Raw genomic sequence first — 10749 nt, 5'->3', positions numbered from 1 at the left:
GCCATACTCTTCTAGGTTTAAGTACTACTAATACCTATATACCCCATCCCAGGCCATGTCAATGGATATTTTTAAGGCAGAGATAGACAGATTCTTGATTAGTACTGGTGTCAGGAGTTATCGGGAGGTAGGAGAATGGGATTAGAAGGGGAGAGATAGATCAGCCATGATTGAATGGCGGAAGAGACTTGATGGGCCGAATGGCCTAATTCTGCTCCTCTCACTATCCTCCACCGTCATAACATGCAAGGCGAATTCAGAAAGTCAGTCGTCTTTAATGTTTCACAACAAAATTTATTTCAACCATAAAATAAGACATACATTTTATTTTTAAAAAATCTGTACAAATGGCGGATCTGTGCAGTACAGTAGGAAGACATCAATAAAAAAAAAAGTTGCAAAAAATGGGACAAAGTACAATAAAATCAAGAATTATCATCCAAAACGCAGCTCGTCCAAGCTACAAGTGTTTTGAGGAACACTGTGGAGTTGATAAGATGACAAATCTTACCGGCTGAGAGAATACCACCACGTCTCACTAAATAATTTAAATGGTCGCGAGCAGCTATACATTATAAACATTACAGTACTTCACAATTTTTCTGTTATCCCAACGCGCCTCGTAGGGAGGCGAAAAATAAACATCTTTCGTGGAAATATCTCGCAGAAAGAGTGCATTAGAGTTAGACGAGCTTGTCCACTTTGTCAGCCTTCTAACCAGTCCTTTTTTTTTTAACTTTCAAAACTTTTAAAATGCCTTTAAGATATTCTATGAGTTTTAATTTCATGTCATGCTTAAATAATAAATAATGAAAGTTCATAGTTGTTACAAGCCTTACTCAGCTTGAACAATGTTTAAAATCAAATAACCTGCGCTAACCAGCAGCTACTAGGTCCTTACTGTTGATACAAGTACTGAAACTGCCAGTTTTAATCCTCGTGGCAACTTACGTTCAATCTATTTACATTTGGCTTTAAATATGAAAATATCTGTTAAACTTTTATAAACTGTACATTTTGTTTTAAAACTATATATATTGCAAGAGGTTTTTTTTCCTACAAATGCTGTTTCTTTCGTTTTCCTGATAAATATGAGCCGGGCGACTTTGAGACCCGAAGTGTTCAAGGAAGTTTTTCTTTTAAACTTTTTTTTTAAAAACATATATATATATTTTTATTTTTTAAATGTGCTAAATTCTCTTCAGTGAAATGGCAGCATTTAGCAGGGCGAATCCAAAGTGATGTAAGCTGGCTCCTTTGTGTCTCGCTCTTCTCCCCATTGCATTGTTTGCTGGTTTAAATACTCTTTGGTTGAAATTCCACTCTGAGGAACCAGTTTTAGCAGCAGGTGCAGTATTTATGCATCTCTATATTGAATATACTGACTGGCATCCATCTTCGTGCCTTGTGCGTTTTGTCTCTCTGTACTTCAACTAATCAGTCACGCGTGTGTGAGTGTGTGTGTTGCTTCCTTCATCCAAAGGCTTTCTGCCTCCCCTCCTCCCGATCCCACCCTCGTCCCGAATTGAACTCCAACCCACGACAACCCACCTCGTTGCCCTTGGCTTCCAGTGGGTCGTTGATCGCTTGGGGGCCACCGTAAAGGCCTGCCACTTTCCTAAGCAAGAGGTTTCAAGCGCCTTCTCAGCCGCCAGAGCTGAACATAGACGAGAAGACAACTCGTGGTTAAAGAAACCGCTATAATATCTACTCTTGGTAAGTCAGCAACCCCCTTCGTCCCTAACTCAGAAGGAGCCCGAGTTAATCTAACGTGTTTTTTTTTTCCCCAAGGAATACTGGTAATTTTAAAAAAGAGAGAAATGTTTTCTTACTTCCAATGCCCTCGACGTTCGACTTAACAACGAACAACCTTAAAAGCTTACTCTTAAAATCGTGCATGTTTCAAAACAAAATGATATCGAAAGTGTGAATACCAGGAAGTCCAGTGGACCTTAGCATAACTAGGAGCTGGCCTGATGTGTTAATTTAGTAAATCCTGCTGAAATCATCATTACAGATGTGGAGCTGATAGATCTGTTGCATTGACTGTCCATCAGAGAGCAGGTATCAGGTTTAGAGCGGCACGGTGGCGCAGCGGGTAGTGTTTCTGCCTCACAGCGGCAGAGACCCGGGTTCGATCCTGGCTTCGGGTGCTGTCTGTACGGAGTATACACAAAATGTACAAGCCCGTAGTCAGGATCGAACTCGGGTCTCCTGCGCCGTGAGGCACCAACTCTCCCGCTACGACAACTGAGGCGCCCCAACTGTTACTGTCAGAGTAACTTGTTACGCCCTTCACCAACTGGATATAATTGATTACCCTGGGATGGTGAGTGGGAATGATTAAAGTAGAGATGAATGTATGAAGAATGAGAGGGGATCTTATAGAAACATAAAAAATTCTTAAGGGATTGGACAGGCTAGATGCAGGAAAAATATTCCCTATGTTGGGGGGAGTCCAGAACCAGGGGGTCACACAGTTTAAAAATAAAGGGTAGGCCATTTAGGACTGAGATGATGGAAAACGTTTTCACCCAGACAGTTGTGAATCTGTGGAATTCTCTGCCACAGAAGGCAGTGGAGGCTGATTCACTGGATGTTTTCAAGAGAGAGTTAGATTTGGCCCTTTGGGCTAACAGAATCAAGAGATATGGGGGGGAAAGCAGGAACGGGGTACTGATTTTGGATGATCGGCCATGATCATATAGAATGGCGGTGCTGGCTCGAAGGGCCGAATGGCCTAATCCTGCACCAATTCTATGTTTCTATGTAAAGATACCTGAAAGTGTTTCTGATTAGTAATGGACCCATATTCTTTGGAGAGATCATAATAGTTGTGACTGGGTCACTACAATTGAGAACCAAGTTACCCCATTCTCCGGAAAGTAAAATGAGTCAATTTTCAAGAAAACGATGGGAAAATAAAATCCAAATCACTTTCCAATTAATGATACTCAAAAATAAACCCCACAAGAATCATAAATACTGATTTGTGTTTTGTTCACAATAAATCAATAAAGAAACCCTAGAAAATAAATATTATCTGAGCTGCAGTTTCACTTATTAACAGCAAGGCCGTTGTCTATGAAAATCATTAATGTAGTGGCCACTGTACTTTCAGGTATTCCGTTAAATCATTCAGAGCAGAGCAGATTTACAAGTTTCCATTGAAAGCCATCCTTTATAATAATGCCACCCAGTCCTTCCTGCAACGTTCAAGTTTTGCTATATGGTTTGGGTATGCTACCAGCATACGTTAGTTATTATGTGCCTTCACGTCGCGTCAGAGTGTATGCTTTAGTGCTTTGTTTGAAAGATCTGAACTTCTGCCGAGCGCTCACCTCACCTAAATCAGCAGCATTTTTGCTTTGAGCAAATCCCTAACGTCAACAGTACCCTTTCCTGGTTGGCGTATTCCCGGCCTCGGTAAGCACGGTTTGCTTTGAGAAAGATACTCTCTTTAAAAACGTTTTTTAAAAACATACTTTTAGGTATTTAGATTTCCGACTCTCGCCGAAGCGGGCGAGGTTCTAAGGGGACTGTGGCCTGGTTATGGTCCGTGTTGGTCTGAGTCTCCGCGCTCGGGCTCTCGGGAACGCCGCCCTCGCTCGCCTCCTCGTCCTTGTTCATCAGGGCCACCTCGTTCTCGTAGCAGAACGTGTTGGGCGTGGAGAGAATGTACTTCTTCTCCGCCAGGTCCCTGGCGCTGAAGAGGGGCGTGTTGGGCACCTCGTAGGTTTTGTGGAAGCGGGAGTAGTCAACCTTGTAGTAGTTCTTCTCCTCGAAGAGCACCGGCTCGAACCGGTGGCCCCAGATGATCTCGGTGGAGAGGTAGGAACTCCGGCACTGGGTGGTCATGGCCGTGGCCTCCACCATCCCCTCCAGGATCACAACGATCTCAAAGTCCGCGTTGTCCAGATCTTGCTTGCTCAAGTCATAAAAGGGACTCTCCTCGTCAATCTCATGTACGATGGTAATGGGGGACACCAGGAATATCCTGTCTATTCCACTGTCAAAGCCAACGTTGACGTCCACCTGATCCAAGGGGATATACTCTCCCTCTGGAGTTATTCTCGATTTCAGCAACTGGGCACGAACGTGGGCTTCCACCAAGTGGCTTTTGCGCAGGTTTCCCACCCTCCACATTAAGCACAGCTTGCCGTCCCTCATGGCGATCACCGCGTTATCGCTGAAGATGAGCGTTTCGTTCCTCTTCTTGGGCTTGGCCATCTTGGCCATCACCGCGCCGATGATGAAGGCGTCGATGATGCAGCCCACAATGGACTGGAAGACCACGATGAACACGGCGATGGGGCACTCCTCCGTCACACAGCGGAAGCCATACCCAATGGTGGTCTGCGTCTCGATGGAGAAGAGGAAGGCGGCCGTGAAGCTCTTCACCTCTGACACGCACGGCTTGTGCTCCCCCTTGTTGTCCAGGTCACCGTGCATCAGCGCGATGAGCCAGAACATGCAGCCGAACAGCAGCCAGGACAAGATGAAGGACAGGCAGAAGATGACCAGCATCCACCTCCAGCGGATGTCCACGCAGGTGGTGAAGATGTCCGACAGGTAGCGCTGCCCCTTCTCGCTCATGTTCACAAACTGGACGTTGCAATGGCCGTCTTTCTTCACAAACCTGCTCCGGCATTGCTGCCGAGTATGCACCTTGCTTTTGCCGTTCCCGTAACCGTTGGCGATAGCCATGGTAGCCAGCTTCATGCCATCTTCTTCCGACGACACGATACTGTAGCGGTTGGCACGCACGCTTCCCATTGCCAGCGCCTGGGACTGCTGCTTTTCTACTTTGGGATACAGTCTTGAAATTGTTTGGAGCAGTCTTTGAAGAAACAGTTTTGAACGTCCGGAGGGGAGGGGGGCGGGGGGTGGGGGAAACACAACCGCGATTGGGAAGGTAGACCTCTGCCAGTCACCTTCTTCCACCAAGCTGTCTTGAATGAAGACGTCTGTCCAAGACTCGATACTTAGTTCGGACTCATCAGTGTGTGATCTGAAAAAAAAAAATATATATATATATTTAATGTCAAATAAAAATCTCAGGGCGAGGTACAGAAGCTTTTTAGCCCCTCCTGTCATCGGGTTTCAGAACAGTCCTTTCAAGAAGTTTAGAGATACAGTGTAGAAATGGGCCATTTAACCCACCGACAACACTGATCACTGACTACCGAATCATTTGTACCCCCCCGCCCCTGCCTCAACCCTATTTTAATTTAAGTCTATAACATGGAAATAGGTGCTTCTGCCAACCAGGTCCACGTCGACTATCGATCAGCCGTTCACACATGTTCTATATTATCCCACTAGATGAGCTCAACTCCCTACACAGAAGGGGTAATTTGCTTGTGAATCGTAACGTACATTTAACCTATAAACCCGCTCGTTTTCGGGATGCGGGAAGAACCAGGGGCACCCGGAGGAAACCCACACGGTCACAGGGAGAACAAGCAAACGCCACACAGATGGTCAGGATCGAACCCGGGTCTCTGGCGCCGTGAGGCAGCCAGCAGCTCAACAGCTGCGCCACTGTGCAGCCATAATACTGTCTGATTCGCCTCCACCCCATTGAAGACATTGTCTGTGGAACTAATATGCTACAATGCTGAGAACCGCACTCTGTACCCTTTGCTCTATCTATTATACTTGAGTTTGAACTGGCGGTATCTATATGTGGTATATCTGAACTGTTGATACCATGCAAAACAAAAGTTTTTCATTGTAAATGGACAATAATAAAATGAACAAGCATGGTCATTTATAGGAAGCGTAAATCAATGTTAATATAACAGATAGGTGTAGAAGCCATCCCAAGCACCACCAATATGATTAATTAATAATGAATAATGTAGGAAGGAACTGCAGATGTTGGTTTAAATCGAAGGTAGACACAAAATGCTGAAGTCTGAAGAAGGGTCACATCCCAAAACATTCCTTCTCTCCAGACACTGAGTTGGATAATGAAACACTGCAGAATAATCAAACACAAAACGCTGGAGTAACTCAGCGGGTCAGTCGGCATCCCTGGAGAAAAGGAATTGGTGACGTTTCAGGTTGAGACCCTTCTTCGGACAGTTTCACTGTCGTTCTATTTACTTCCACTGTCTGTATAACTCAGTACCACCTATCCCACAGCCAACAATGGACCATTGTGGGCTCCACCTTTCCTTGATCATCGTTGTTTTTTTTACATAACTTTCATTCATTTGTTCTTATGTACCGTCTATAATCTCGTGTCTCCCTCTCCCCTGACTCTCAGTACGAAGAAGGGTCTCGACCCGTAACATCACCCATTCCTTCTCTCCAGAGATGCCGCCTGACCCGCTGAGTTACCCCAGCTTTTTGTGCCCATCTTTGGAGTAAACCTGCATCTGCACTTCCTTCCCACCTAATCTCCAGCTAAAAGCAACAAGACCCAAACTGTGATAGTCAAAACATAACATTTCGCACATTCTCACACAGATAAAATAATTGGGTCCTTGCTGTGCTGTTCATGATTAAAAATAGAATCCATGTTATGTTCTCATTCTGCCAGCAAGGACAACGAAAACATTTGCAGTGAAAGTTAAAATAGGACATCAGTTTTATTGGATCAATGCGATCCAATTAACTTCAGCACAATCCAATGTCTAGGTAGAGGTCCATGAGCTCAACACACTAAATATTGGGGCATAAAAATCAATTGAACAGTCATGGAACAGATATACTGTCATAACTAGCAAGAAGTATTATCAGACGAGTGTTTGAACTCTTGCTGTAATGACAGTGCTACTGTTTCTCATGTGTGCTTGTTCTTCCCACTTCTGCTTTATCTTGGATGAAATTAAAGTGAGTTTAAGCAGGGATAATCACCTCATGGTATTTATATGCGGCTGAGCCTACAAGTGATGCTGTCTTTTTTTTAGTCTTGGAGATACAGCGGGGAAACAGGTCCTTTGGCCTACCGAGTTCATGCCAACCAACAATTAAATTTTGCCAGTGCCAATTAACCTACAAACCTGCACGTCTTTGAAATATGAGTGGAAACTTACAGACTCCTTACAGAGAGCACCCTTAGGCAGGATCGAACCCGGGTCTCCGGTGCTGTAAGGCAGCAACTCTACCGCTGCGCCACCGTGCCGCTCCCATCCAGTCCTGTGCCTTCTCATTCCTCCCCGCTTTAAAGGCTTAATTTAATTCAAGGCATACAAGCTTCATTTAGTTTAGTTTAGAGACACAGCGTGGAAACAGGCCCTTCGGCCCACCGTGTCTGTTCCAACTAACGATCACTATCCTACACACCGGTGGCGATTTACAGAAGACAATTAGCCCACTAACATGCACGTCTTTGGAGTGTGGGAGAAAGTGGAGCACCTGGAGAAAACCTACGCAGTCAAAGGGAGAACGTGCAAACTCCGTACAGACAGCACCCGCAGTCAGGATTGAACCCGGTCTCCTTCGCTGTGAGGCAGCATTGTAAAAATAGTTCCCTATGCTTTGCACATAAATATTCAATGTGTTCAGCAGCTCCTTATAGATTTTCTGTATAATAGACAATAGACAATAGACAATAGGTGCAGTAGTAGGCCATTCGGCCCTTCGAGCCAGCACCACCATTCACTGTGATCATCCACAATCAGTACCCCGTTCCTGCCTTCTCACCATATCCCCTGATTTCACTATCATTAAGAGCCCTATCTAGCTCTCTCTTGAAACTATCCCGGGAATTAACCTTGTGAACCCACACTTTGTTTCCTGTCTGCCAACCAATTTTCTATCCATGTCAGCACTCTACCCCAATTCCATGTGCCCTAATTTTGCCAACTTATCTCCCATGTGGGACCTTTTCAAATGCCATTCACAACTGGATTTGGGTATTTTGGGAAAGTACACACCAGATTGATTTTTTTTTAAGCTATTCAGCTGATATGAACTGATGGTGCATTTGCCAAGCAACTTCAAACCACAATGAAAGAATACCGGTGAAACACCATAATGCAACTAATTTTAGATTTCAGGACATCAAGCCAGCAGCGGCTTAACATGCTGTGCTTGGAACCTCTGACCATTTTTGAAGTTTGAACTCAGAACCTCTTGTTGCCTGCATTTGATCTTCTTCCCCAACCTTCTCTGCCTGTGGGCCACCACTGTGGAAGTGGTGGCTCTAGGCTTAACAGTTAAATACTGGCAGCACGGTGGCGCAGAGGTAGAGTTGCCGCCTTACAGCGCTTGCAGCGCCGGAGAACTGGGTTCGATCCCGACTATGTACAGAGTTTGTACGTGCTCCCCTTGACCACGTGGGTTTTCTCCGAGACCTTTGGTCTCCTCCCTTTGCAGGATAATTGGCTTGGGTTTGTATACTTGGTATAAATTGTCCTTAGTGTGTGTAGGCTTGTGTCAATGTGCAGGGATCGCTCGTCGGCAGGGATTCAATGGGCCGAAGGGCCTGACTCCGTGCTGCATCTCTAAACTAAACTAAGTTACTGGAATAAATGGCAAACCCACTCTCACTGAGGTTTAAGTCCTATGCAAGATACTGTAAGAGTATATATTTAAACCAAAATATGGCAGTGAAACTGCCAGGATGGACAAAGATGTATATAGATTCATAGAGTCATACAGCATGAAAATAGGCCTGCACCGACCAACGTGTCCCATCTACACTAGTTCCACCTGCTTGCATTTGGCCCATATCCCTCAAAACCTGTCCTATCCGTGCATCAGCCAAAATGTTTCTTAAATGTTGCAGTACGTGTTGAGGAGACAAAATGTGTAGGAAGGAACTGAGGATGCGGGAGTTATTTTTCTAGGCTGCGGGAGGTTTCGAGAGGGCGGCGCAGTGGCGCAGCGGTAGAGTTGCCGCCTACTCAATCCTGTTTGATCCTGACTACGGGTGCCGTCTGTACAAAGTTTGTACCATGACCGCATGGGTTTTCACCAGGTGCTCTGGTTTCCTCCCACTTTTCAAAGACGTGCAGTTTTATAGGTCAACTGGCCGGTAAAAAATGGTAAATTGTCCCTGGTGTGTAGGATAGTGCTGGCGATCGGCCTGGTGATCGCTGGGCGGCGCGGACTCCGTAGGCCAAGAGGCCTATTTTCCGCATTGTATATCTAAAGCACGGGGTTCCCAACCTTTTTCGTCCCGTTTACCCCAGGCAACTTTAATAGCACATTACAACAATGTTATTTCACTTATTTATGAACAACTAATGATGAACAGATACGGCCGGTATACCAGAACCAAACACAGTCAGTCAATGAGAAAAAATATGTATAAATCCAGAATCAACAAATGTATCCCTTGGGAACCCTTGCACTAAAGTCTAAGGTTGTAATTGAGGAGATAATATTATGAGAGGCCAAGATCAAGCGATGAGGAAAGATCTCTTTTGCCGAGCATCAGTAAACTTACATCCAAAGTAAAAGTTGGGAAGGTCACAAGGCGGTTCTGAGGGTATAGTGTTTTTAACCCTAAGAGTTGTGTCGGGGTGAGAGGGGAATGGAAGGGATTATGTGGCCACACCAGAGCATGATGGAGGCCATAGCATCCATAGAGTTTATGGAAGACCCGAAACATCGCCTATTCCTTCCCTCCATAGATGCTGCCTCACCCGCTGAGTTTCTCCAGCATTTTTGTCTATCATAGAGTTGATGGTGTGCTTGGATGTACAGCAGCCTACAGTCCTCCTGAGTGGGATGAGTCACAATCATCATATTTTTGCCCGGCAGAGACTCGATTAGCCTCCTGATAAGATTCCCATTTCTGTAATTCCTTGACATGATAAGGCAGTGCCTTATTGCCCTCTCATGGCATTTTCAGGTGAATGTAGAAGATGCTTCGGCATCAGGAGAAGGCGGTGGGGCGGCACGGTGGCGCAGCGGTGGAGTCGCTGCCATACGGCGCCAGAGACCCGGGTTCGATCCTGACTACGCGTGCTGTATTTCATTTCAGATATTATAAACTTCTTTGACTTCTTTCAAAGATGAAGATTCAGATTTATTTTATCATTTTTTAAAATAATTCAGTTCACTGACACCAAGGTCAATCTCCTCAACATTTCATGCAATATTTCCTTTGTGCTCACGTGCTTGAAGTGAATCTGGAACTCACACTCAGCACTGCTCTATCTATGAATCCCATTCTATTTCATCCGGGCTATCACCCTGATATATGTTTCCGATGTGTTGGAAGGAACTGCAGAAACCGTAGGAAGGAATCATGCGGCAGGCACGGTGGCGCAGCGGTAGATTTGCTGCCTTACAGCGATTGCATTGCCGGACACCCAGGTTCGATCCCGACTACGGATACTCTCTGTATGGAGTCTGCGCATTCTTCCCATGACCACATGGGTTTTCTCCGAGATCTTCGGTTTCCTCCCACACTCCAAAGACATACAGGTTTGTAGGTTAATTAGCTTGGTATAAATATAAATTGCCCTCGGACAGTGGATAGTGTTAACATATGGGGATCATTGGTCGGTACGGACTCAGTGGGCCGAAGGGCCTGTTTCCGTGCTGTATCTCTAAACTAAACTAAATTAAAGATGTCAGTTTAAACCGAAGATAGACACAAAAAGATGGAGCAAAATTTAAGAAACATTTAGGCTGATGCAGGGATAGGACAGGTTTAGAGGGATATGGGCCAAATGCATGGGGTCAGTGGGTCAGAAGACGGGTCTCAACCCAAAACATCATCTATTGTTCTTCTCCGGAGATGCTGTCTGACCCACTGAGTTACTCCAGCTTTTTGTGCCT

General features: G+C 45.2%; 1 protein-coding gene across 1 annotated transcript; it reads right to left on the bottom strand.

Moving 5' to 3' along the window:
* Positions 1-273: 273 nt before the first annotated feature.
* On the bottom strand, positions 274-5008 carry LOC129708251 (inward rectifier potassium channel 2). The gene has a single exon (XM_055653895.1). The coding sequence runs from the start codon at positions 4774-4776 to the stop codon at positions 3496-3498; it is 1281 nt and encodes a 426-aa protein (XP_055509870.1). The 5' UTR covers positions 4777-5008; the 3' UTR covers positions 274-3495.
* Positions 5009-10749: the final 5741 nt, after the last annotated feature.

Source organism: Leucoraja erinacea, chromosome 23 (genome assembly GCF_028641065.1).
Source record: "Leucoraja erinacea ecotype New England chromosome 23, Leri_hhj_1, whole genome shotgun sequence".
NCBI lineage: Eukaryota > Metazoa > Chordata > Chondrichthyes > Rajiformes > Rajidae > Leucoraja > Leucoraja erinaceus.
The sequence above is the reverse complement of the archived record's forward strand: the minus strand, read 5'-3'. Positions and strand labels throughout refer to the sequence as shown.

What these genes read in the sequence shown, in the direction of transcription:
- LOC129708251 (XM_055653895.1), bottom strand. Translation starts at nt 4,776, where the DNA reads ATGGGAAGCGTGCGTGCCAACCGCTACAGTATCGTGTCGTCGGAAGAA.